Source organism: Carettochelys insculpta, chromosome 31, assembly GCF_033958435.1.
Source record: "Carettochelys insculpta isolate YL-2023 chromosome 31, ASM3395843v1, whole genome shotgun sequence".
NCBI lineage: Eukaryota > Metazoa > Chordata > Testudines > Carettochelyidae > Carettochelys > Carettochelys insculpta.
The window spans coordinates 12,703,615-12,730,322 of record NC_134167.1 but is presented as its reverse complement, the minus strand read 5'-3'; the positions used below and the strand labels follow the sequence as shown (position 1 = coordinate 12,730,322).

Genomic DNA, 26,708 nt, shown 5'->3' with positions numbered 1-26,708 from the left:
TAATGCATCCCAGAATCATGTTTGCTTTTTTTTGCAACAGCATCACACTGTTGACTCATATTTAGCTTGTATTTAGGTATTGAAAGTTTTTCTGGGGATGCTTCTGTTACATTCACATCTGTGAATCAGACCAATGAATCTTCCTCTTGACCTAGCTCCTCTCGGAGCATCAGCAGTTCTTTCTCCATAATAAAAAGGCAGAAAATTAGCGTTCCACTTTGCAGCTGATCCTAATGAAGTCATGCACAAAGCTTGAAGTGCTAGAAATCTTTCAAATAAACACTGCAGAATGTGCCCCTGTCTACCCTCTCTCTTCTCCCTCCACACCGCAGAGGCTGGAGGCCCAGGTGAAGTCATACTGTGGAAACAATCAGTTATTCATAAATGAATTCAGGGCTGAGTTTTCATTTGTTTGGTTTTTCTAGTGCAATGAAGCAATAATTTAGGTCCAAAAAATTTGTCTAATCCATCCTTTCTGGTGACCTCCCAGAGCAAATGTCTCTGATGCTGACAACAGCAGAAGAGCAGGAGATTCATCTCTTCCACTAATGGATGAAGATTCCCCCAGACCTGTGTTGTCCTTTCAGTTCTGAAGCAGCAGACGGTGTCGTGAACTAGCCACATTATTCTGAAAATGTATTTACTGAAGCCAACCTCTACAGGCCAAACAGTCATATGTGGATGGTGATTAACGGAGACCACGCCTTAGACTGTGTTTAGAATAGAGAACATGAGGTGACATCAGGCCAGTCTTTGAGACCTACCAGAGCACTTGTTTCCCTTTGGTAATTTTTTGTCTGATGTTTATTGAACAGCACCGGTGACCCTAGATAACATCCACTTTCTTAGAAATCATGGCCTGTCCCTGCACTGAAGAAGGACTATCGCTAGACCTGTGGCGTTCAGACTTCCCAGATTATAGTACCCCTTTCAGGAGATTGAGTGCGTGCCGCCAGGTTTCCCCTGATTTACAAACTACTTGCTTACAAAAATCAGACATAAAAGTGCAAAAGTGTCTCAGAACAGTGTTACTGGAAATTTGTTTCCCTTCTTATTACTAAATCAACTGAAATGTAAGCATAATATTTATCCTCAAAAGTGCAGTCTGTAGAGCAGCATACCCATCGCGTGAAATTTTAGTTTCTCCTGACTTCTAGTGCTTTAATGCAGCCAGTTAAACTAAGCAGGGATGGAAACATCAGGCTCTATGAGGACTGCTCTTTTGAAAATAAGAGGACCTGCGGCGCTTCTACACACGTTTTCTTTTGAAAGGGGGCACTCTTCCTGAAATGGGAAAGGAAGAGCGACTTTGAAAGGAGTGCCACGTTCTTTTGAGTTCTTTTTGAAAGAACACGTTTTGTGCGTAGACATACCCACTGTGTCTGCCTTGACTATTTCCACAGCAAGCTCTTTGGGGCAGAGACTCTTTGCCAAGCTGCTTGGCCCTTAGCCATCACTGTAATATGATAAGTAAAAGTGTGCTTGGGCCACAAGATGGAGCTGTTTTGTGGTTCCTCACACAGCTCAAGTACCGGAGACTAAATATGACCATTAGATGGCGCGTTTGACCACTCAATAAGCAGAAAATTGGTTTAAACTTAGCATTCAACATTAATAAAGTATCAGAGGGGTAGCCCTGTTAGTCGGGATCTGTAACAGCAACAAAGGGTCCTGTGGCACCTTATAGACTAACAGAAAAGTTTTGAGCATGAGCTTTCGTGAGCACAGATTCACTTCATCAGATGCTCACCAGCATCTGATGTAGTGAGTCTGTGCTCACGAAAGCTCATGCTCCAAACTTTTCTGTTAGTCTATAAGGTGCCACAGGACCCTTCGTTGCTGTAACATTAATAAAGAGATTTCTCCATACAATACTGTTTCCTCCTTCACTTCCTCCCTGTTTTGTGCCCCTCAGTTTGCCTCGTCATGCCCAATTCACCACACAGTTATAGCTCAGGTTGATCCTGGCACTTAGCTCATTGAAAAGCGTTGTAATGAGAAGAGACTGTGTTATCTGCTGCTGAGCAGGTGTGGAAGATGTCCCTGCTAACACTATCTCATGGATGCATACCTTAAAACTTACCTATGCATAAACATTGTACCCATTTAACTACATCAGTATAGTTAAAGCAGTGCCATGAGCCTAATGTAGACAAAGTTATGCAGATATTAAAATGCTTTATCATACAGGTTGAACCTCTCTAATCCGAAATGCTCTTGTTCAGTAAATTCCGTAATCCCGCATGATTTTAGTTAGCCGGATAACCACTTATCATGGGTGTGGCCAAGTTTCCCATGGCCCCATAAAGTTTGTTTCCAGCCACCAGTCCTGGCTCTCAGGCCGTGTCTACACTAGCCCCAAACTTCAAAATGGCCACGCAAATGGCCATTTTGAAGTTTACTAATGAAGCTCGGAAATGCATATTCAGCACTTCATTAGCATGCGGGCGGCCGCGGCACGTCGAAATTGACGCAGCTCGCCGGCTCGTCCCGACGGGGCTCCTTTTTGAAAGGAGCCCGCCTACTTCGAAGTCCCCTTATTCCCATGAGCAGATGGGAATAAGGGGACTTTGAAGTCGGTGGGGTCCTTTCGAAAAGGAGCCCCGTCGGGACGAGCCGTGCAGCGGCGAGCTGCGTCAATTTCGAAGCGCCGCGGCCGCCCGCATGCTAATGAAGCGCTGAATATGCATTTCCGCGCTTCATTAGTAAACTTCGAAATGGCCATTTGCGTGGCCATTTCGAAGTTTGGGGCTAGTGTAGACGTAGCCACAGTGTTCTGGGCTGTTCTTTAGCTCTAATCTACCCCTAAATAACCAGAAGGCCTATGCAACGTTATAGACTAACAGATGACTAGGAGCATAAGCTTCTGTGGGCAAAGACACACTTCATCAGAGCCCAGCAAGCAGTGGAAGTGTTGGTAATGTGCTAGAACATATTGCCTTCCCATCGTGCAGCATATTCTCTCGGCCAGAACCCATCAGGTGCTAAGGACACTGGACAAGAGCAGTTGAACCTGTATTATAGCTTTTTCTGCACAGGCAGGCAAATTAGCTTTGTTGTGATAAGGCATTTCTATTCTAATCTGACTGTATCCACACAAGAGATTGTAGCAAGAGAACTATGCTGGCATAAAATGACATCTTACTTGATCTAGTAACAGAGAGAAAGCGGTGCTAGTCTATCTGCTATCAAAACAAAAAAGGCAGTCAAGTAGCACTCTAAAGACTAACAAAATAATTTATTAGGTGAGCTTTCCTGGGACAGACCCACTTCTTCAGACCGTAGCCAGACCAGAACATACTCAATATTTAAGGCGCAGGGAACCAAAAACGGTAATCAAGGTGGACAAATCAGAAAAAAAAGCGATCAAGGTGAGCAAATCAGAGAGAAGAGCGGCGGGGGGTGGGAAGTCAAGCATCAGATTGTCAAATATGCAAACGAGCCCCTGTAGTGACCCAGAAAATTCCAATCTCGGTTCAAACCACGTGTTAATGTGTCAAATTTGAATATAAAAGAGAGTTCCGCAGCCTCTCTTTCCAAACGGCTGTGAAAGCTCCTTTTCAGTGAAACACAGACTTTCAGGTCATTAACAGCACGGCCCACTCCATTAAAATGCCGGCTAGCAGGTATGTGGATCAGGAGCGTTTTTATGTCTGTTTTGTGCCCAAAACCACTCCTGATCCACAAACCCTTCCTCCCTTTTTGATGGGAAGCTTTCCAAGGGGTCTTTCGAAGGTGGGATTTACTGTTGAAAGAGCCACCTGTACACTGCTTTTCTTCTTTTGAAAGACTATGCAAATGAGGTGCCAGCCATGCAAATCTGCACCTCATTTGCATTTGCATTTGTCCTCATTTGCATGCCTCTTTGCAAACAGGAGTGCAAACGTAAGCGCAGCCCCTCTGCTTCTAACCATGCCCCACCTGAACCACTGCTGTCCTCCCTCCAGCCCCTCCCCTTTCGGCCCACAGTCTCGCGAGAGCGCCGGTCCCGCGCGCTCTTGGGGCAGGCGCCGGAAGTGAGCGGCTCGGTTTCCCGGCCGCTCCCGGAAGCGGAACGAACTCTCACGGTCACCATGGCGCTGGCTCGTGGAGCCGTGCGCTGGCTGCTGCTGGCGACGGTGATGGCGGCGCCGTGGGTGGTGGACTCCAGTGGTGGGTAACCCGCTCGGGCTGCTCTCCGGCGGCCGTTATGGGGGGGGCATGTTGGGGGGCGCAGTCGCTGCGGGGGTGTCCCCTTGTTGGGGTGGGGGGGACGGCGACGTTGGGAGCTGGGTTCTGGGACTTGTCTCTTCCAGGGCGCCCTTGGCAAACCGTCTGTTGGGCTCCCGGGGGCGGGATGCTGGGGGCGGGCGGCGGAAGGGGAGCTGTGGGGGTTGGTGCTCCAAGTACCGTGGTGAGCAGCGGCTCTGATGTGCGTGTGCACTGTTGGCAGGTCCAGCACACTCCGGCTCTCCAAGTTCCAGCAGCATCCCAGGTCCGGCCACAGGCCCGAGAGACAAGGATATTCTTTCCCAGAACCCACCTGCCCCCGAACACAAGACACCAAAGAACAAGGTTGCTGCCCCCCAGAACCCACCTGACCCCAAAGACCAGACGGACAAGGACAAGGTTGCTGCCCCCCAGAACCCACCTGACCCCAAAGACCAGATGGACAAGGACACGGTTGCTGCCCCCCAGAGCCCACCTGACCCCAAAGACCAGACGGACAAGGACAAGGTTGCTGCCCCCCAGAACCCACCTGACCCCAAAGACCAGACGGACAAGGACAAGGTTGCTGCCCCCCAGAACCTACCTGTTCTCAAAGACCAGACGGACAAGGACAAGGTTGCTGCCCCCCAGAACCCACCTGACCCCAAAGACCAGACGGACAAGGACAAGGTTGCTGCCCCCCAGAACCCACCTGACCCCAAAGACCAGACGGACAAGGACAAGGTTGCTGCCCCCCAGAACCCACCTGACCCCAAAGACCAGACGGACAAGGACACGGTTGCTGCCCCCCAGAACCCACCTGACCCCAAAGACCAGACGGACAAGGACAAGGTTGCTGCCCCCCAGAACCCACCTGTTCCCAAAGACCAGACGGACAAGGACAAGGTTGCTGCCCCCCAGAACCCACCTGTTCCCAAAGACCAGATGGACAAGGACATGGTTGCTGCCCCCCAGAACCCACCTGTTCCCAAAGACCAGACGGACAAGGACCCAGCACCTGATGACAAGCTGGTACCTGATGACCAGTATGTCCAGGTTATTGAGGGGAAGGTAGACAGAGGTGGCACCAGCGACGAGGCTGGTGATGAGAGGATGGTCCCTGGAAGCTATTCTCATGAGGAGAAGACAGATGAAGCTGCCGGAGCTGGTGAGGGGAGAGATGATAATGCTCCTGCCAAAGATGAATCCGAAAATAGCCACTTCTTTGCATACCTGGTGACTACAGCTATTATTGTCGCTGTCTTGTACATTGCTTATCACAATAAGCGGAAGGTGAGCTCTTCTAGGGGGGAGCATTGTCTGCTTCAATGGTTGATAAGTGAGATTTCTTTCTTTGCAGTTAGACCAGTGCAGTCACAAGCAGGAAACTGGTGCTTCCTTCTCATACGGCTAGGAAGGGTTTTGAATTTTTGAGCTAAAATTTCAAAGTGTTTTGTTGCTCAGGTTCTTCCTTTCCCCATTCGTGGGCCTATGCTTCAGATAGAGGTGGAGGAAAACTTTTCAATATGCTGACCTATCTTAGGCTTTTCTCTTGTTTGGATTCTTTTGATTTGCTGATACATTCATTGGGTCATAAAACACTACCTGGGGGTTTTGTCCAAAGTTCAAGTCCTGTTGGAATGAGCAACAAGAATGTTATACCCAGGGAAGGGTTATAAGTCTTTTTGAAAATCCTGCAGTCTCACGCTCAGATGGTCATCTCCAGCTGAGAGGTGTGAAACTGGGGTTGCAGAGAATGAGCGGAGTAGCAATTAAGATGCTTTTTCCTGTTAACTGCTTCTTTGCTTCTCAGCACTGTATGAACATTCCTTTAGATGCTAAGAAAAGGTGGTACAGGACTGATCTGCTGTTTATTACAGTAGGTTAAAGGTGCTGCTTCAGGCTGGCACAAATACATGGTTTAGACTACCTGAAGATCTTTCTGCACTGAGGTTTCCTAGTAGAACTTCCTGAGTGTTATCCTGGCAGTAGCGCCTTCAGTGGAGACTGGAGAGTGGCAGCTGCTGGCTGGATGTCCAGCTCTGAAGATTGTACCTCACCACCAGCAGCAGCAGCAGTGAAATAAGGGTAGCAATACCTCGCCATGCCAGTCTCACTTCTGCGCTTTTGGTGGTGGCAACTTTGACTTCAGAACTGAGCTCCTGGCTAGCAGTCACTGCTCTCAAGCTGTCCAGCTCTGAAGGCAGTGCCAGCACCAGTGCAGAAGTAGGATTAGTAAAACCAAACTCCCCACTACGATAACTTTGTACCCCCTCCCTCTGCTTCCTTTTGGGTCAGAACCATCACAATTACAACACCCTGAAATTTGATATTTAAATTGCTATAATCAAGACATTTGCAATTTTTAAAGTCCTGACTGTGAAATTGACCAAAACTGACCATGAATTTGATAGGGTCTAGGCATAAATAGTGTAAAAGACCTTTAGAGCAGGAGATTAGGTGCTTTCTTTGTTTTGAATTCCAAGAAATAAGTTATATTCAAAACACTTTTACAATTCCTTGCAAAGGGCTGATCTATGCTGAAAACTTCCATCAGCATATCCACACCGCTGAGAGAGGCAGTTGAACCAGCGTAACCCCTGTTGTAGAAAATAGGAGGTTGGCAGAAGAATTCTTCTGTTGATCTAGCTGCTACCTCTCTGGGAGACAGATTGACAACAGTGATGGAAAACCACTCCTGTTGCAGTAGTGAATGTCTATGCAGAAGCTCTGACTGTAGTCATAGCCAGAGATTTAATACCTTTTAACCCTCAAATAGAAATTCTTAAATGAAAAATGAATTTTGCCTGTTCCCCACTCTTGTCCTTCACTGCTCATTGTCACCCCACTTGACTTACATCCTCCACCCACACTTAATGTGGCTTCTAAGAAAATGTGCAAAAGTATGTGGAAAGCAGAAAACAAATTAAAAAGTAATCACGTTTTTTAAGCTTGGGGACCCACTTGCCATAAGCTAGTGATTTATGTTCACTTGCGTGAATGTTTTGATAAATCACCTGGAGAAACAGTTTTGGCTGAGTGGGACAGTCACGAGTAAAGAGGCACTATAAACAGTGTGGTACTGGCCATATCTCTAAGTGCAGGGGTTGGCAACCCCTGGCGTGACTGCCAAGAGTGGCACACAAGCCGATTTTCAGCGACATATGAGGTGACAGCTCCACACACCCCTCCTCTCCCATGCAGCTGGGAACTTGCTCAAAGCCATGCCACATGTGGATTAACAAAAGACCAGCTAATGCTACCAACCACCACCTAAATGGTAAAGATCTGTGCTTTTATTTATTAATTTAGCTGTTGTAAGCAGGACTATTTGTTACTTTAAAAGGTATCACCAGGACTTGAACCATACATAGAGGTCAAGAGGTCAAATATTGGCACTGTCTTGGAAAAGTTGCAGGCTGCTGGCCTCATAATGGGCTGGCAGTGTTCTCTGAACACCTTTAGATAACATGTGATGTTGATCCTCATCAAAGGTGCCTTACAGCTTCTCTCATTCAGCCAAAAATTACTAAATTGACTTTCAAGTCACTCTTTTAAAACAAGCACATAAGAATCCAAGATTTTCTGGTATGTGGGAACTTTTAGGTTCATGTTTTCAAGCTTTTCAACACAACCATGGTTAGAAAATTACTCTCCTTTAAAATCAAAGCTGAGATTTTCATGGACAAGGATTCCATAAGGTGGGAGCATTAAGAAAAATAGTGCAAGAGCTGCGAGAATTGGCAATGGTGTGTTAAGATGGTCCTGCTAAATGGTTGCTTATGATGTGTTATCACACTCATAGATAATATGTGGGAGGCTTTTTGGAGAGTGAGGAAACCTCTGGGTGTGGGTTAGGCAGTTCTGAATTTGAAAATTTAGGAGCTGCGACTCCTGGGGAGACCGGGGGGTGCAAACCTGAGCAGAACTATCACTTTATTTTCAGTTTCCTTGCTAGTACAGCCAGTCCCTGGAAAGTGAATTTTGACCCTGCATAATTTGTGTATTGTGAGCAGAAAATTAACTGCAGATTGGATATTTTTAAATATAAGCCTGATGCATCTCCCAGTAGCTCTTAAGAGAACTCAGCTTACAGTGATGTTTATGCTAAATAAAATTAGGTATTAAGACATGAATATTTTCTAGGGGATTATGAAAAAGTTTTGTCCACAAGAAAAATCAAGTGAATTGAAGAGTATTTTTAAATATCATAGGATGAGGGCAGAAGAAAAAATATATGGCACAAGTGAAGAAGCTTAGTGTTTTAACTGTTCTTTTATAGGCTTTCAAACTTTGTAGTATTTTGAGATAAAAGAATTCTGTAGAAGCCATGTGACTTTTCTGAGTGTTAAGTAGACTTGATAGTATTTCTCCTTTCAGTCTTTGCTGTTTGAGTGAGATGTTTTATTTTTAAAAAGGGGCTTTTTTGAGGTTGAATTGGTAAGGATCTTGAAACTAAGGGTTGGCTGGGTGAGATGGTTCATTGCTATGAATTCTGCTCTTGCTTTTAACTCTCTCTGTCCCTGTAGTGGGAAAAGAGAATACTTTTGATGCCTGTAATTCTGCAGCCCCCTTTTCAATTACCTTAAAATGCAGTATCCTCTCCAGGATTTACTTGCTGATTTGTTTCTTTTCTTTCTGTCTCCAAAGATCATTGCTTTTGCTCTGGAAGGAAAACGATCAAAGCTAGCCCGTCGGCCCAAATCCAGTGAATATCAGAGATTGGATCAAAAGGTAAGACTGAATTGAGTCTTGAAACAACAGTGTTTAGGAATTAACTAAACTGTTCTTGGTCAGTAGCTAGGCAGATTGGGGAGTGGGTGCAACACTGCCAAGCTTGTGTCAGCTGACAAGCAAGTACAGCAGCTGGACTACAATAGCCAGCGCTGCCTATGGAGCTGATGGGAAGCCAGCGTGGGCAAGAGAGTTTTTGGTAATGGTCCTGCTGTTAGTCTAAGAAGCCTATGCATGGAGTGGAGTTTGATGCTAGGTAAGAGGCCAAAGAATGAGGAGTCTACAGAGCATATATTTGAAGTGAGTCTAAAGCACTAACGCAAATTGACTTAGTTTCTTCTCTGTGTAGGAAAATGTTAGCGCACTTAGTGGCTGCAAATGTGTAAAAAGCCCCAGGCAGAGAAATCTAGATTCAGCATTAGCTGCCAGACCTTTGTTCTACCCGTTAAAGTTCTCTTTGTTTTTGGCATGCTGTCCCTGAAAAGGAAGGTATTTTGGCTGACGGTTGGGCTGGTGTTTCCCACAGCAAAGACACGATTGCCCAGTTGAGATAAATCAGCAGGGGACACCAGATGAGGATCTGGCCTGAAGGGAGGTGGATATCCCTTCAGGAACTGAGGACTGATGGGAATCATGAGGGCAGGAACTGTTAAGTCAAGCTGTGTAACCCTCTTCATATCCTTTTCCAGAAAAGGGAAATTAACTAAAACCTGTTTAGTAGGTTCCCATCAATTCAGCTCAGACATGAGGAAGCAGGCAAGTATGGGTCAGCCATGAGTCAAAGGGGTAGCAACTTTTGGAACTGAAAGTACTCTGGCAAGATCAGTCATTTTCAATGATGCTATGGATTCATTTGTTACAAAAAAGGCGAGGAAGAGCACTAAGTTAACAATCTTACTTAACGTGTAAGTGTTTATTCTTTTAAATTCTTTATTATCTTAGACTAATAGTTTTCTCTTTGCTGCTCTGTAGCTTGTACTTCAGCTTGTACTTCACTTGTTCCCTGCTTCTCTCCCTGTCTCAGTATGATGCACGCTCCTTTTCCTATGCCCTTATTGCATGTGTGTTTCTCCTTCAATGGTATATCTTTTGTCCCCACATGTGGGCCCCGTCAACTTGCCTGTGCCTTTTATCCCATCCCCATCTATATTGCAGCACTCTACAGTCTCTCTTCTGCTTGTCCCACTTTATCGTTCATTTGAGACCAGAAAGTACAGCTCCAAATCCCCTTTCCCCATCACGTCCCTCTTGGACTCTTGCCCTGCATCATTTTCCTCCAGTCTCCTATGCAGCCTTTCTAGCACAGACCAGCAGCTGCTGGGGAAAACTTAGGAGTTGGCAACAGGCCAGTTTATAAACAGTGCCATATACGAACTTTGTAGCTAGCAATCCCATCTCTAGCCTCGGTTGAATATTCTGTGTCTCTGTGGGCAGGTTGAAGTGGGAGCTGCAAGAGGAGGGAAGCAGAGCTGGAGAAGAGTCCCTGGACTCCTCTCTCTTCAAGCAACTTCCCCTATCTTGTTGGCTTACTTTCCCCAGCAGTTTCTTGGCATGTGGAGGCCTGGCTCTCTTCCAGGAATTGAAAGCAGCAGGGGACAGATTTGATTCAGCTCCATTCCCAGTTTGCCAGCCACTAATACCCATCAAACAGTGCTCAGGCCCTTGTCTATGGGGCTGCAGCGAGAAGGTAGATCCAGTGGGGGTGCCAAGGAAACAAAGGTTAACTCCCCCACCCCCGCAAACTTTCCCCAGTTCAAAACCTGCAATATTCCAATTCATCTCTGAAAAGCACCAAAGACAGTATGCAGTGAAATTGACACAAATGTATGTTACCACTCCACTCTTTCTAAGCAAGTCCATTTGATTTCAAAGGTAAAAGCATGACAGGAAATATTACAAATGACAGAACCACTAGCCTGCACGCTGATAACCCTGCCAGAGATCGCTCACATCCTTCCAGCCAGGACTCTGGTTGGTGATTATTCTTTCAGACGTCACACTGGGGTTTTCCCTTGGTCACCAGGTCAGCCAAGTATTATCTGAGAACAAGCACTCTGTGAGTCACTCCGTTATCCAGGCTGGGCCTGTGAAGTATCTCTTAGCAAAACTACTTCATGAGTATTGTCCCAACAAGCCCTTTGAAGTTTCTAATACTTTCCAGGAATTGCATTAGTTACATCTCTTTGCGGAATTACATATGGTTTCACAATAACATAAACAATTGTGTTTTTAATGTAATAGACTCCTAAAATACTTAATTCAACAAGGCTGAACTTAATTCCGTAAGAGTTGGCCAGGGCATTGTCATATCTGTCCCAGAAATAAAAATCTTACTAGATTTCAGTCATTTACTCTGGTGGTGCAAGCCCATTGATTGCCCCAGGGCTGCATACGAGTCACTGAGGGTATGATTTGGCTCCTTGATCTTTATTGCTGGTGAGGACATGCGGGAAGGAAGTCACGCTGGTTTAATCTGCTGGGCTGCCAATTAGAAAAGCTTTTTCTCTATATAAAAACAAAAAGCAGTCAAGTAGCACTTTAAAGACTAGCAAAATAGTTTATTAGGTGAGCTTTCGTGGGACAGACCCACTTCTTCAGACCATAGCCAGACCAGAACAGACTCAATATTTAAGACACAGAAAACCAGAAACAGTAAGCAAGGAGGACAAATCAGAAAAAGATAATCAAGGTGAGCAAATCAGAGAGTGGAGGGGTGGGGGGGAAGATCAAGAATGAGATTGAGCCAAGTGTGTAGACGAGCCCCTATAGTGACTCAGAAAGTTCCCATCACGATTTAAACCATGTGTTAATGTGCCGAATTTGAATATAAAAGTCAGCTCGTCCACTTCTCTCTCTAAAACGGTGCGATAATTTCTCTTCAGTAACACACATACCTTGAGGTCATTGACAGAATGCCCCATTCCATTAAAATGTTGACTAACTGGTTTGTGGATCTGGAGTGTTTTGATGTCTGTTTTGTGCCCGTTGACCCTTTGTTGGCACTTTCTCATGCTCCTCTACTAACATCATATATGCCATCATGTGCCAACAATGCCCAGATGCTTTGTATTTTGGGCAGACTTCTAACTCCCTTAGACAAAGGGTCAACGGGCACAAAACAGACATCAAAACACTCCAGATCCACAAACCAGTTAGTCAACATTTTAATGGAATGGGGCATTCTGTCAATGACCTCAAGGTATGTGTGTTACTGAAGAGAAATTATCGCACCGTTTTAGAGAGAGAAGTGGACGAGCTGACTTTTATATTCAAATTCGGCACATTAACACATGGTTTAAATCGTGATGGGAACTTTCTGAGTCACTATAGGGGCTCATCTGCATACTTGGCTCAATCTCATTCTTGATCTTCCCCCCCACCCCTCCACTCTCTGATTTGCTCACCTTGATTATCTTTTTCTGATTTGTCCTCCTTGCTTACTGTTTCTGGTTCTCTGTGTCTTAAATATTGAGTCTGTTCTGGTCTGGCTATGGTCTGAAGAAGTGGGTCTGTCCCACGAAAGCTCACCTGATAAACTATTTTGCTAGTCTTTAAAGTGCTACTTGACTGCTTTTTGTTTTGATAGTGTATAGACTAGCACGGCTTACTCTCTGTTACTATTTCTCTATATGAAACTGAACTAAAGACCGGAAAAACCCAGAATCTCATGGTCTTGCTTTTACAGTAACTTTTCATATATCTGTGGAAAAGCAGCTCTGACAAATCATTGAAAACTCTCCTTTTTGTCTTCAGATCTAAATGACCCTCCCCTTCCTGCACATTCCTGGCTCGGTTAAGGACCGCTGAAAATGAAGATGCAAGGAAGTCCTGTGATTCCCAAACGGGTCACAATCCCTCCAGGTCTTGGAGGGTGGGAAGAAGAGAAGTGCTTTTACTTTTGCACCTGCACTTTGGTCACATTGACTCCTCAGTCTCTAAATATTCTTTTCCCCTTCCCAGCTGCCTGATGATGAGTTAGTTTTCAGCTCTGGTCTCTTGATTCTGTACTGTGTCATAAGGAGAGCCAAAGGAAAACACAACCACAGGCAGATTTTTTTTGTGCCCAGATGATATGGAATTTACCTTCTGCTGTATTGACACACACGTCTCTTTTTCAGAGAGACTTCCCCACTGGATGAGCCTTTTTATTGTCTCCCTCTCAATTCATGGAGCAGCCTTTATAACCACCATGGTTCGTTTGGTTGCTGATGTATGAACATTATCCTCCTCTGTCCATTGTATTTGGACTCTAATGTTCACAGCAAGTGTGTTTCTGCACTATTTCAGAAACCTTTTTGCCAAGGACTCTGATTTGGTTGGTTCTTCGTTCCCTGCGATGAAGATAATGGTGGAAGTTAACATCTGATTGTCTGCTAATGCACATCTTTGATGTCAGTTGAATCAGCAGTCCCTGGCCCTTGGAATTTTGCTTGTCCTCCTTAAATGCGCTAGGGCACTTGCTGATGCCCTTCTTTTGCTGGTGTTATCCCCAGAGTTCAGGTGATTGCACTCACAATGATGAACTGTTCAGAGAACGGATTCTGTGAAAGCTTGCAAGACATGCGTGTTTTGCCTCTGTAAACTTGGTCATTTCCCCTTCCCTAAAACTGTGTCACATGAATATGGCAATGTTTAGATGGAGGCAAAAAGCGTGACTACACATATTCCGTACCCCTTCCCCACAAGCGTGTTCTCCAACCCGTCAGTTTCCCACCAGAGCTCATTCTCTTCAGCACCAAACAGACTCACCTGCTGACACAGAAGTCAGATCGATTGTACTTATATAATTTCAACCTACACATGTTGGCTCACACTCAGCTGGGTGGTCCTGTTCTTTGTCAACAGGTGGAGAGAGAGTTTGAGAGGGGAAGTAGGCAAGGATGGCTGCTGTCTCTTGTGCAGATAATGCGGCATTTCGTGCCTCAGTTGTATTGCAGCAGTATGACTCCCCTAAGCAGACAGTTTTGAAACAGATGGCTTTGCAAGGCATCATACTTGCACCAAGCAGAGGGCTGTACAATATAGGCTCTGTCCCATGTCATTCATTCCTCCAGCTGGGAGTGCTGGTGTGCTGTTGTGTGGGGTAGTTCCCCCTCCTGAGCCCTGGAGAGAGGCTTGTTGGGTTAGTGCAGAAATATTCCCTCCCACATGTGGGAGGGCAGATTGAAAATAAATAGAAAGGGATTTGTTCAGTGTTGCAGAATTATCTCCAAGATGTTTCCTCTCCTCTTCTTTTGGCCTTCCTTGGCTTTGAGTTGTGGTTTGATTTAGATGAACGTACTTATAATCAGCTGCTCCAGGCAGTGCTGTTGCCTTGGTGTTCTTGTGGCACTCTTAGATTCCCTGACTGTGTAAACCACAGGCTGATACATACCGGTATTGCTTATGTTTCTGATATAAGCCTGCGGAAAAGTAGTGAGTGAGGCCTACTCTTTACTTTCATTGTTATATTCCACAGGGCCTTTATGTGTGGGAAATCTGGATTTGGTGAGTGGCTTGTTCTTTCGTCTGTGCCTGATTTATTTATTTCTCAATGTTGAGGTTTTAAAAAAAAAAAATGGCTGTGACAAAACTGCATAGCAGGAAACTTAAATACCTGAGACTGGAGCAGGCGCTAGATGCGAAAAGTTACATCTTCCTTTTCAATGCACTTGCCAGCTGATTGAGGCTCAGGAAAGAACATTCTCTCTGTCTTGGGCAAGTTGCTTGTCAGTAATTAGGTTACTTCTCTTGACATGTTCCAAAAATGGTTGATGAGGCCAGCCTGGTCTCCTCCTCTTCAGCGGCTACAGCATTTGGTGACCGCAATAATACTGACACACTGCAGTAATACATAAGACTGCGTCTGGCCTAAGAAATATTAGTGGATGTTAAACCCAGGGCTTGTCTTTTCAGAGTTTCGTTTTCCACCCTTATTTAAAAACAAACAAAACAAACCAGCCAAACAAAGCAGATTATTTTTCCTGAAAGACATTAGCAGAAGTGTGTGTGCGCATGTGTGTTTGATTGGGCAATGGGGATGTCGTATTATTGTTTAAATCTATTTTAGAAGCTTCCCCTAAGAGAGATGACTTTTCTGAGCTATGATACAAGAGGTCCTCACAGGAGCCATTTTTGACAGTGGGGAGGGGGAAGCATCCTGCTCTCAGGAGACGGATAAACAGGTCTTGTTACATAACCTCAGAAATAAATGCACTTTCTCAAAGGAAGGGAACTTGTGTGCAACATAACTGTGCTATTTATTATAAAGATAACGTATAACGTGTTTCAGGAAGCCTGCAATGCTGTGTTCTATGGCCCAGTTATTAAAGGGGTGCAGAATCTGAGGCTGTAATTTTATGATATGGAAAAAAACTTGAAGACACAAGATACGGTGCAATTCTTAGCCATATCTGCCTGCTTTCCTGGGAATTCCTGTTTTTTTTTTGTTTTTTTTTTTTAAATTATTATTGTTTTACCTGCTTTGTGTCTCTCTGAATCAGAAAACATTTTGGACAGATTTGTACCAAAGCTGTTTTGTTTGTCACAAAATCCGGAGGCTTGCTTATTTCAGCCTCTTCGGCTGTCTGTTTCATTTTAATCTGAAAATCTTTCTGCTTTTATTGTGAAAACGCAGCCTCTTAAATGTGGATGCAGGCATGGACTGATGAGCTCTGAGAGCCAGGGCTCTTTGCTCTATGTACTCTTTGTGCGACAGTCTGATAGGTGCAAAGAGAACAAAGATACAGCACTAGTTCCTATGCTTCTGTCCGACTAACAAGAACACACATAGCTTGTGTGTCAGAGTATTTTCCAGTTGTCATATGACTGTGCGAGAGCTGACTCACCAGAAACGCGGAGCACACAATATGTGCAGATTTCACAGGCTAGTAAAGATGCTATGGATGGCCTGAAATATTCAACATCTATAGGACCACTCTACAGCTTTTGGGTTGTTGCGATCTATGGAAGCAGCTCTTCAACTGCCGTGCTTCTTTATATGTTTCTGAGCAATTAGTGAAAGGCTATTGGTGAAGGATTCGAACATAGTTCCTGCCAGTTGTCCCCTGAATTCTAGTATGTACTATTTCTAATGTCAGTTGCTGTAATTCTCTCGTATGAAATCTCTGGGAGCAAGCTCCATGTTTAATTGGTTTCTATGGTATGCAACTTAGTGTAAGATATTCTACATGCCTAAAACTGGGAAAAGTCTGAATAGTTTCTGCTGTGTTTTAGATATGGCACAGATTTCAAATGAGGGGAGTCTGATGGATATATTTCTCACCAAACGTCATTACTGTGTTAGGTCAGCTACTTTCCCAGGCTGACTTCATGAGTTGTTTGGGTTTTACTGTGGGAAAATGAGCCTTGCTTTGAAGAATCAGAATTTTCTAATCCTTTGTACTTTTCTGTGTGGTGAAGTCAATAAATGGACACAATAAAGAAATGTAATTTCACCCTTTTATTTACTGCCTGCCTCATTTAAAACCTCAGAACAGCAGCACAGGTTGGGTTAGTGCCTTGTGTGAATGCTATGCTAAATCTGATTCCCCTCCTGCCTGTAACAGACCAGATGTTGCTTGTGAACACTTTATTAAGGTTGTTAAATCTATTGCATTCTCCTAGCTCTGTGCAGAAGCAGTATTGCCTTGCCAATCCCAACTGCCTGCTGAGTTGAAAATAAATCCAACAAATTCTCGTGATCTGATATTCCGGTCTTTCACCCTCTTGGGTTGTTTCACCAGATAATCCCAGTTTTCTACCACAAATGTAGCAATGCACTAGAATTTAAACTACGTATGAATCTGCTACGGCAAAGCAGGGCTGCACCGAGTTAACCTTAAACACATTTACTTCTAGTTGCTTCAGACTGGACAGCAGGAAGTCCCAAGACTTGCTATGTTGGCTTATGCCCCGGAATGAAGATGCTGTGGTGAATGGCATGCTCCACTGCCTGACCCCTGAGCAGCAGAGGGCTGGTGCAGTGAACGTGGGTGAAAGTGCCGCCTTCCCCTATTTTATTGTCTGTGAAATTGCACAAGCTCCCTGTCAGCTTCCTGAAATAAACGAGATGCAAATTCCCTTTAAACAGGAGCCCCTGCCCCTCTTATCAGCTTGCTCAACTCCCATGCACACTGCACCCTCTGCACTTTGATCCGGCTGGGCTGGAAGCAGAGCCGGGCTCAGAAAGACTGGATCAGGTGTTCCATAGCCACAGGAACTAAGTGAGCTGGCTGCAGATACCTAAGTCTAGCTACGTCAGTCGCATTGCTCGAGTTAACCTATCTGCGCTCGGCTTTCTTGGCCCTCCCTATTGAACAAGATCAATAGGAGAATTTCTCCCCTTGACCTTCTTTACTACAGGGGTTGACTTCACATGGTCCTGCAAGACATGTGAACTCGAACTCTGGAAGAACTGTCCTGAACAGGGCAGTCTTCTGGGCTAGTGTGGATTTAGCCTTTGGGTAGGAGCCGGCAGCAGGGCCCTCTCAAATACCAAGAGTTACAGGGGTCCTCACAGCCCCTAACCCAGTCTTTAGCTGTGCCCTGTCGCAACTCAAAAGCAAGACCCGTTCTCAGGTTATCTGGTGGCCTCTCCTTGTTGCTATGGGAAGGAATTGCTGCTGTCCAGATGGCAGAAACCATGTAGGATAAAAGGAATAAAACCTTTTATTAATTTGCTCTGTGATTTCTTTAGCTTGTTCTTAGTACCAGGAACTAGCTTTAAGAGGAGGCATTCAGCTAGGAGAACTTTCAGGTGGTTCCTGTCATCAGATCTCAAACTCCTCTGATGAGGCATGTGGATTTTAGAGGCTGGAAAATATAGTTGTAAACGGGCTGTGGCATCTTTCACCATAGCCCAGCTGCCCCAGAATCAAAGAGCTTGTGCTCTAGAACTGGGCCCAGCAACTCCTGGCACGGGTGCCAAAGAGTGGCATGCAAGCCGATTTTCATCAGCATGCAAGGCGGGAGCTCAGTCCCACCGTTCCGCCTCCAGGCTGCCTGTGGATTAACAAACGACCACCGAGTGCTACCAACCATTGCCCTAACATCGTAATTTCTTTATTCACGAAGCTGTTTTAAGTAGGACTGCTCGTGACTTTAAAAAGCATCATTGGCACTTGAACCACACACAGAGGTCAAAAGATCAGATTTCGGCCCTCCTCCTCGGAAGGGTTGCTGATCCCTGCACTAGAATATGTTTTGAATAATAGTGCGATGTTTGGTTTTTTATTATTAGAGACCCGTGGAGAGGTGGGTGGCTCATTATTTGCACTTACAACACACAAATCCTTCTCCCATGGATTCGGTAAGATGTCAGGACAGAAATGCTGTGGTTTCGCCCACCCTCCACAAAGTCACTGGCCATGCAGCGTGGTCCTGGAAGTTGGAAAGCAGATGGTGGCTCGGAGGGACCTGACTGCTGCCCGGCTGCCGGTCTGTGTGCTTTAGCTGGAGAACGGATAAACGTCTCGCACCATGTTGGTGATGAAGCAGGGCATTTCCTTGCACCCCTCGTGTTTCCCTTTGGCCTTGCAGTGAAATGCCACTTTCCAGTTGATGCGGGTCATTAGGCGGGCAAGTTCAAGCTGCCCCTCGTCTCCTTCCAGAAACTCCAGCAAGGTCTGGAGAAACATGGAGCCCACGCGATTTAGAAAAGCCGCATAGCCTGAAAATACCAGAGAAAGGGCACCGTCATCTCTCGTGGGTGGGAATTCCCAGGGCAGCTCTGTCATTCAAATACTGATGCAGCCATTGGGCGGGGGACAGGGCGAGAAGGGCTGACCCACTCTTTCTGTGGCCCCATCTACGTTACAGAATGGAATCATTTGTAGCTGCCAGGGGAGTGGGGCTGTCCTGGCTTGTGCAGGGGCTGTTTGCAATCCAGGTCAGTCCTCTGCTACTCCAGTTCTGCAGCAGTGTCGTCTGGGTACCTGTGCCACAGATGTTAAAGCCCAGGTAACTGCTTCAGTTCAAAAATCTCCCGCTCTCTGCCCGTTGGGTCACCTGGCTGCTTGTTAACACAGAACCCGCTCTCTTTGGGTTTAACCCTTTACAGCATCTACCTGAGAAAAGAAGTTCCTTGTTTCTTTCCCAGGCTAGCGTGAAAGGGAGCAGCAGTTGACTCCGGCTACAGAGTCAAATTGGTCACTTGTGCTGGAGTTTAGGCCGCTCCTGTTCGGCGGGGGTTTTGCTCAGCAGCTGTTGTCCAAAGGGCCTGGCTGGTGCAGCACGAACAGGCCAGAAAGGCATTCGAACCTGAAGTAGCAGAATTGCCCTGCAGGGACAGCCCCTTACAGCCTCGCGTCTGCTCTCACTCACCTGGGCTGCAGGCAAACATCACGGCTGTGCTCTCAGGGATGGAGAGGTAGTGCGAGACGCTGTCTTCGGAGGCCTCAGCGCTGTCTGTGTCCACCTGCACGCCCACGTCTATGGCTGTGCCGCGGCAGGCCTGGGCACACAAGCGCCGCTGCTCATTCCACTGCCAACCCTTCCGGCTTCCCCCTCCCCGTCCCCACAGGCCCGGAGCCCCCTTTGTGACTTATCCGGTACCCCTTATTCACCACTGTCGTACAGGGAGGGGCTGTTTTGTACATGTGCCTCGTGAGGTGTCATGCTGCACCTTGTCAGGCTGGGCAGGAGTACGTGGGTGGATCGTGCGCGAAGGTAGGTGGTTTGGCTACGGCTGCGTTACTGAACCGCGGTGAGGGTGAAAACACCCACAGGCGGCTTTTCGGACACAGCAGTAGGAAGGCCAAGCGATGTGCTTGGCTTATGGAGGAAATGCACGCGGCACAAGGCTCGCCCCAGGAACGGGGAGCGGTGGGCAGTATGGCACAACAGGATCAGCTGGGCCCAGGTCGCAGCTAGAGAGTGTTCCAGCGGGTAGGAGGAACATATGAAAGGGAGACACTCCCCCCACGCTGCCACGCCTGGGAGCGTCTGAGGAAAGACTGAACTGGGGGATGTGATGGTCCCAGACAATGGTGACTAGTACGGGAGTTCTGGAGGGTGGGGGGCGGCAGAGGCCAAGTGCCCCTTCCCTGCCCATGCTCCTCTCCTGCCCCTGTTCCGCTCATGCCCCGCCCTGTCCCTTTCTTCCTCCGGAAGCATCACACCACTTCTGCTGGGTGCAGGGTCCGTCCCCCTTCTCCCCTTTAACAGCACGGCCTGAGAATTCAGTCTGGGGTTTCCATTATTTACTAGACAATCTGCTTTGTTCCGTTTGCTCTCTGCAGTCATCGCTTTGCAGCTATCCTTTGTCCTTCATAAGCCTGTTTGACATCTTAATCCAAACCAGCGTGTGGTTTGCTTAAAGTATCTGTGGGTGGGGGAGTGGGAATTTCAGCTTAGTTACCGTAAGTGTGCACGGCCCTCTTCACATCGAGGGAGCGGGAGACCAGCTATTAAACCTGTGTGCTGGCTAGATTTAACCAGGGCAGGACGGTGCTGCTGGTTGGGAAGTTGGTGGTTGGAGAGTCGGCCTGGAACTGCAGCTGGGTGTGTCCCTGCCTGTGCGAGTGCTGGTGTGTGCTGGGAGGGCTTTGCAGCACTGTGTGAGGAGCCCAGGCTGGAGGGTAAGGGAGCTCAGGGTTACCCCAGTTCAACGTAGCAGCCCGGGGGAACCTGTCGTACTCTCCCCAAAGGCCTGGAACCCTCCAACCTCCCCTTCACCCTCCCCACAGGTCTGAAACCCTCTCATCCATCTCCCTAGACCCACGGGTTATTCTGAATACAAGCTGTTTTGTTGTGCTACAGCCACCTGTCCTTGAACAGCAGTGGTTGCAACTAGCACCAGGGATGGGACCTCAGCCCAGACATCAATACCAAGTTCTCAGGGACCTGTGAGGCAATGACAACGTAAGCACTTTGCCCATCGGCAGAGAACTGAGAGTCGTGATACTGTTCCACATGCCACAAAATATCCCTGAGCTGTGGAGCACCTTGGGTCATCCGGGAGCTGGTGGTGAACTTGCAAGTTTGAGGTAGCATGATCCATTAGCCTTGGTCTGAAATGTTCATGCCCCCAGGCTGATCCTGGGTGCAATGTCTTTGTTAATGAGGCATTGGTGAATCAACACTCCATCCTTCTTGGGGTGTGAACATTCGCTGAATTGCTCAGATGAATCATGCTGTGGTCTCTTGCTATTTGCCTGGGGTGGCTGTGCCCCTGGCACCATTTCTGCTTCCTGATGGATGATTGAAATGTCTTACTACAGTCCAGGAAAATAAAGAAGAAAAGGCAGCATATTCCCCATTTTTGGAAGGTGATTATCAACGTCCAGTGCATAATATTGGTGAAACTTGCATGGCCATAAACACAATGCGTTTGCTGGAATAGGCGTGGCTATCTAGCGATCTGACCCTCCCTTTCCAAGCAAAACTTGATACTTGTGGTTGTGTAAATGTTTGTGAGCTGGGTACGTTACTCTTCTGCCAACTCCAATCTGCCTGTCTCGTGCAGCTGAGTCAGCTTTAATCTTCTTAGTTGAAGCCCCGAGTGGTGATGCTGCTGCAGGCCTGGTTCAGCATAGGATCTATACACCTGCCTGGAATGCTGGGTAGTTAGGGGCTCGCCCCCACTGTTTGTGCTGTTTGCTGCCAGGAGTTTGCTGATCCAGCACCCGAGCTGCACTAAAGCTAGCTCCAGGATGTAGTCCCAAGTGCAAAGTGACAAACTCTTCTGCTCCTTGCAAGTTATGATGTGTCCAGATGCCATGGCGAAGTGTGTGGAAGACAATGGCACGAACCTGCCTAGTCCCTGCTGTGCCTCTGAATTGTACCCTGGGGGAATATATGGTTCCAGAGGCATAGCACAGGAATTGCATGTGGGGGTTTGCTTTCCTGAAGCTTCTGCCTCTCCCTCTGGAGAGGATTGAAAGAAGGGGGAATGGGAATAATCAAGGGCAGGAAAACTCTCCCGTGGAGAGAGATTAAAAAAACAGGGACTGGGCTCCCTAAGGGGTGAATAAGAAGCATATAAAAAGTCAGGTCCAGAGCAGTCGTTCTCGGACTTAACATGATTGCATCTCCCTATCCGGTCCTGCAGTACTTCATGCCCCCGCTCTCTTGCCACCGAGCAGCACTTCACTTCAATCTTCTTTCTCCCTCGAGTTTTTCCCCACTTTCCTACTGCGCAAATGAGCCAACAGTCCCTTGCAATAAGAACAAAAGCAAAACTGCCACTAAGGGTCCATGTTTAGAGTTCAATGTCCGTGCTGCATGCAGGACTGGATTCAAGTTTGGTGGGTCCCAGCACCCAAACAGAGCTTGGCCTCTTCCCTCTGACGGCCTGCCTGCTGCTCACGTGGTGGAGAGGAACGGAGCCAGCAGTGGGTAAGATCTTGGGGGAAGAAGCAGAGTCTTGTGGCGGAGTCCTTGTTGTAGCAAACAGATTCATGTACTTGTGGCAATAGCGCTATGCAAGCGTAACAGAAATCCGGCAAAATGCACAAGGCCATCTGAGGCCCCGATACGTCGGAAGGAACTAGCCTGGCTAGTGCTTCAATACTGTGGATAAAATGAGCTCCGTACATTTTTCTTTTCCCTTAAATCATCTCATGCCTCTGCCCCTCTGGAATACATTCCATGCCCCCAGTTTGAGAACCTCTGGTCCAGAGGAGATTGGGTGCTTCTGCTCTCCCTGTCTGTAGCTGAAGGGCAAAGGGACACTCAGTGAAATGAAGAGGGGAGCACCTGAAACCTGAGAAGAACGAGTACTTTGGACAGCATTTGATTAGGCTGCGGAATTCAAAGTAACCTGAAGTCATTGAGATCAGGAATTCAGCGAGATTCGGCTTAGCCGTGTCTATGGGTAACAAGAATATTCAGAGTCGTTACCAGTAAGGGCAGAAGTCCTGGAATCTCACGCCTAAGGCCTTAAGCCAGAGTAGCGGAGATGAGACGCGGTAGAGACCTAATGCAGAAGTCCCGCGTCTCCTCCTGCGGGAGTTTTACCCTTTCCCCTGAAGCACTGGTGCTGCCTGCTGACGGAATATTGGGCTAGAAGAGCCTTTAGCCTGGTGGACCCCATATTACCTGTATGAAGAAGATCTTGGGCTTTCCAGCCAGCACCGGACACCTTTGCGGTGATAACAGCCGAAAAATCCTTGTCAGCTTCACCAGCTCTCCTCTGGAGTCGAATATGGCCCCCTCCTCGCCATGGCTGGACAGGATGCTGACAAAATAGTCACCGTGCTCTTCCTGGCTCTCTGCAAAGAGGTGGAAGGCAGCAGCTCCTTAGAGAAGCCTGGTGGCTGGCTGGTACCCACTCCGAGAAAGGGTGGGCCCAGGGTCAGAAACTAGCCTGGGGTATAGGGGTCAATTCTCTGCCCTGCCCTAGACTTACTGGGTAACCCTGGGCAAAACTCTTCGGACAACTGAGGCCCAGAGAGGTCAGCTATTAGAAATGTATGAATAACTCCCTGCCTCATGGGGGTGTTGTGAGAATAAATACATTTGCGAGGGGTCCGATCTAGGGTTAGCGTAACCCTCCCTCCCCATTCCATAAGCAGCTCTGTCCTTTGCAGCAGTGGTAGCAGATAGCAGAGGCCTCTTTGACCTACCATACAAAGGCCAGACATGATCTGCTGGTCGGCCGCTGAAGTTAGACTCAGAGAGGAGATGACACATGAGCAATGCTGGGGCACTGGGAAGACGTATGTAGGGATGTGGAGGGTTTATCATACACTCTCTCACAAGCAAGAGCGGGCATCTTTTTCTGAAAGACCTGCCCAAGCACTGCCTTGAGTTACGGGGTCTGAGGTCAGAATCCCAGGGGGGAGACTCTTGATCAGTGTGAGGCAGGAAAGCGCAGTAGCTGGAATGTGCTGAGCTCAGGGTCTCCCCAGAGGGCACATAATCATCCCTGGGGGACCAGAGCAGCTGGCACAAGTTAAAGCAGCCTGAAGACTGCTCTAAGCTGGGCTGGGGCAGAGAATCAGGGAGCTGTGTCCTGTTGTTTGTTCTCAGTATCACCTCCTCATCCTCCCTCTTGGCCCCAGCAAGGAGTTCCCTTTGGGGCTCACAGAACCGGCGATGCTCCCGTCCTCCTCTCCCTGGGATCGCGGAGCCTGGCAGGAAAGCGGGCACTGCAACGAGCAGCACCACACCATTCCTTCCTGTGATGCAGCTGGTCATTGGCTGGGCTGGGACAGCTATTTTTTGCAGGCCACCAGGAGGTATTCGAGGAGACAGCCCCTCCTATCTTGGGCTGGCTCAAACCCTCCTGGATGGACTCACAAGAACCTCTTTTTCCATCCAAACTCAGCATTTGGTCTTTAACATGGTCAGCCTCGGGGGGCACAATTTACAACCTCACAGGTCGGTTGCTCCAGGGCTAGATGATCCTAATGGCCATCTCTGGCAGTGAGGAGTCTCCTCTTCCCATTCTTTGGTAGCTGTCTCGCTGCCCAAGACATCCATCTCAGTTGAACCTCCCCCTCGACAGTAGGACTGAGCAAGGGAGGGTGTTTATAGACATATCTGCCCTAGGGGCCTCGGGGGGTTGTGCTCCCTGGGATGTGCCAGCCCATGGGATGGGGGGAAGAGACAGTCACAGGGTGCACAGCTGTTGTTCCCAGCTGCAACACACACAATGCAATCCCTGTCCTCCCACCCGCTGGTCTCAGGAGCAAAGCCGGGGACATGTACGTACCTTGCTGGTAGACCTCCTCTATTTCCTCAGCTGTCAGGTCATAGTGCAACTTCACTGCATAATTGAGTCTGGATAACGCTTTAAACAGCTTGTTTGCCTCTCGCTTGGCCCCTTCCCTGGACTGCAGCTCAGTGTTGCCAAGGAACTCGTAATTGACGATAATAACAGCCCTGCTCTTTCTCTGCTGCGTGGCCATGCTGTGGCATCCCTTTGGCAGCACTCAGGTGAGGCTGGCTGGCGACACCTAATGCTTCAGTGGGAGTGATCTCAGTTCCTTCTACCTGTGCTATCTTTTGTTTCAGCGAGGGTGGAGTACTCCTAGGAAAACATATCCTGCTCCACCGAGTGACGCAGTGCGAACACATCTGTCCTTTTCCAGGCAGCTCCAAAGCCTGAACTGGCAACACTAAGGGCTGCGGACTAGGACCAAGCTCCAGCTTCCGGCGTCAGGGGATGACAGAGTCTTATTACCTTTTGCTTAAGAAGGAGCTAAATTCCCAGCCTGTGGGACTGCAAAGGAAGAACCTGGACAATATGTAGCAACTATATTGAAAGCAGGAAAGTCTGCCTGAGTCTGCAGCCAGCAAGCTCTGCATGGTAGAAACACCTCCTGTTCTTAATGGGGAGTCTCCTAGCTGTGGGCAGTGTCCAACCAACACCATCTCAACAGAGGGATCTGTGTGAGGTAGAGTGCAGAGAACCTGTCCTGCCATGAAGGAACACCCTGGATCAGGGGTCAGCCACCAAAATAGCAAGAAGAGCCAATTTGGTAAAAAAAAAAAATCAGTAAATTCAAGAGCCGCAGTGCATGTGAATATGAGACGGTCCTAACCAATAACGTCAAACCACACTTTTTGTAACCCCTATTTTGAGAAGAGCGTGCACACAATGGTTTGTAATGCGATGTTTAATGCAGGATGTTCACAGACATTTTACATGCTCTATTTCCTCACACTTTACGTGTGTGTTTGTACCGCTGTCTTCCTGACATTCACTCGTGAACCTTCTCTCAATGCTTTGAGATCACAGATTGTTTTCTAGTTAGATATGAAGTGTTCATTTTTGGGCTTTTAGACATTCTCTGTTTATCAAAAATTATCAGGAGGTTTTTTTTTTTGTTTTTTTTTTTTTTAAATACTTTGCAATTATAGTGTCAGGAACCACAAAGAAGTCCTTAAAGAGCCGCATATGGCTCTGGAGCTGCAGTTTGCAGACCTGTGCCCTAGATGTTTGGAGAACCAACGGGGACCCCTTTGGAGGGGAAGTGAGGGTTCCTCTCTCCAATGGCTGTTCCAGGAAGGGAGAGGGTGCTGCCCTGTCTCTCTGGAAGATGGGAGGGGGCTCCCCTGCTGTGATGTTATTGGATTTTAAAATGAGCAAGAAAACCATTATTGTAATCACTGGCCTAGGTTTGTACCAAATATTGTGCTAAGTGAGGTGTCTAATGAAAGCCGGTGGTTCACTGAGTCTGTTTATGCTGCTTATAGGTTTGTATCATTTTCATATGTGGAGTTATAAGATTGGCTTTGTGCTTGTATTAAAAATGTTGGTGTCTGTTGGATCAGAATAGGAGGCGTGGCAGCCTACTATAAAAGGACTCCTACTCAGGTGAAGCACTAATGGATTCTAACCTGCATCTCAGGAAGTTAGCTGTGGATGTGTTGCCAGGAAGGCTGCCAATGGCAGAATGCCCATCAAAGGACATGGGCAGGTGACAATGCTCATGTAATTCTCCATTGTAAACATGCTCCCAGACAAGGAGGAACAATGGATTTCCCTCCACCTGGGCAAGGCTACGAGGGGACCTTGAGATCCCCCCAGTCTCCCATCTTGAGTCCAGCTCATCACTTCAAGAGTAGCTCTTCTAGGAATGGAGCAGAAATGAATTGCTGACCCATCCTGACAAAGGATGTATTCTCGAGACTTTTCAGATAGCCGCCTATTCCATCTGCTGCGGCCTGCACCAAGAACTTTACGATTGATGTCTGTAATTTGACCACTTGAACAATTTCCCTCTCAACTTATTCTTTCTATTAATAAACGTTTAGAATTTAGATTCTAAAGGATTGGCCCAGCGTGCTGTTTTGGGTAAGGTCTAAGTATATATTGACCCAAGGATGTGGCCAGTCCTTTTGGGGCTAGAAAAACC

The 26,708-nt window shown here is 47.3% G+C and overlaps 2 protein-coding genes across 16 annotated transcripts in view; one reads left to right on the top strand and one right to left on the bottom strand.

Moving 5' to 3' along the window:
• The first annotated feature begins 4,041 nt into the window (after positions 1-4,041).
• Positions 4,042-26,708, top strand: part of ELMOD3 (ELMO domain containing 3) — a 168,590-nt gene continuing 145,923 nt past the window's right edge. For all 15 annotated transcript variants that reach the window (XR_012642970.1, XR_012642969.1, XR_012642967.1 and 12 more), the window contains exons 1-3: positions 4,042-4,152; positions 4,433-5,481; positions 8,839-8,922. Coding sequence is in view for 9 of the 15 variants with exons in the window: in XM_074981858.1 (XP_074837959.1) it covers positions 4,074-4,152; positions 4,433-5,481; positions 8,839-8,922 (1,212 nt within the window). In the remaining 6 variants the exon portion in view is untranslated. The remainder of the gene's footprint in view (positions 4,153-4,432; positions 5,482-8,838; positions 8,923-26,708) is intronic.
• Positions 12,679-26,708, bottom strand: part of RETSAT (retinol saturase) — a 39,279-nt gene continuing 25,249 nt past the window's right edge. The window contains exons 11-13 of the mRNA XM_074981866.1: positions 22,942-23,114; positions 19,225-19,354; positions 12,679-18,571 (exon numbers count right to left, since the gene is read on the bottom strand). Of these exons, the coding sequence (XP_074837967.1) occupies positions 18,351-18,571; positions 19,225-19,354; positions 22,942-23,114 (524 nt within the window). The 3' untranslated portion in view covers positions 12,679-18,350. The remainder of the gene's footprint in view (positions 18,572-19,224; positions 19,355-22,941; positions 23,115-26,708) is intronic.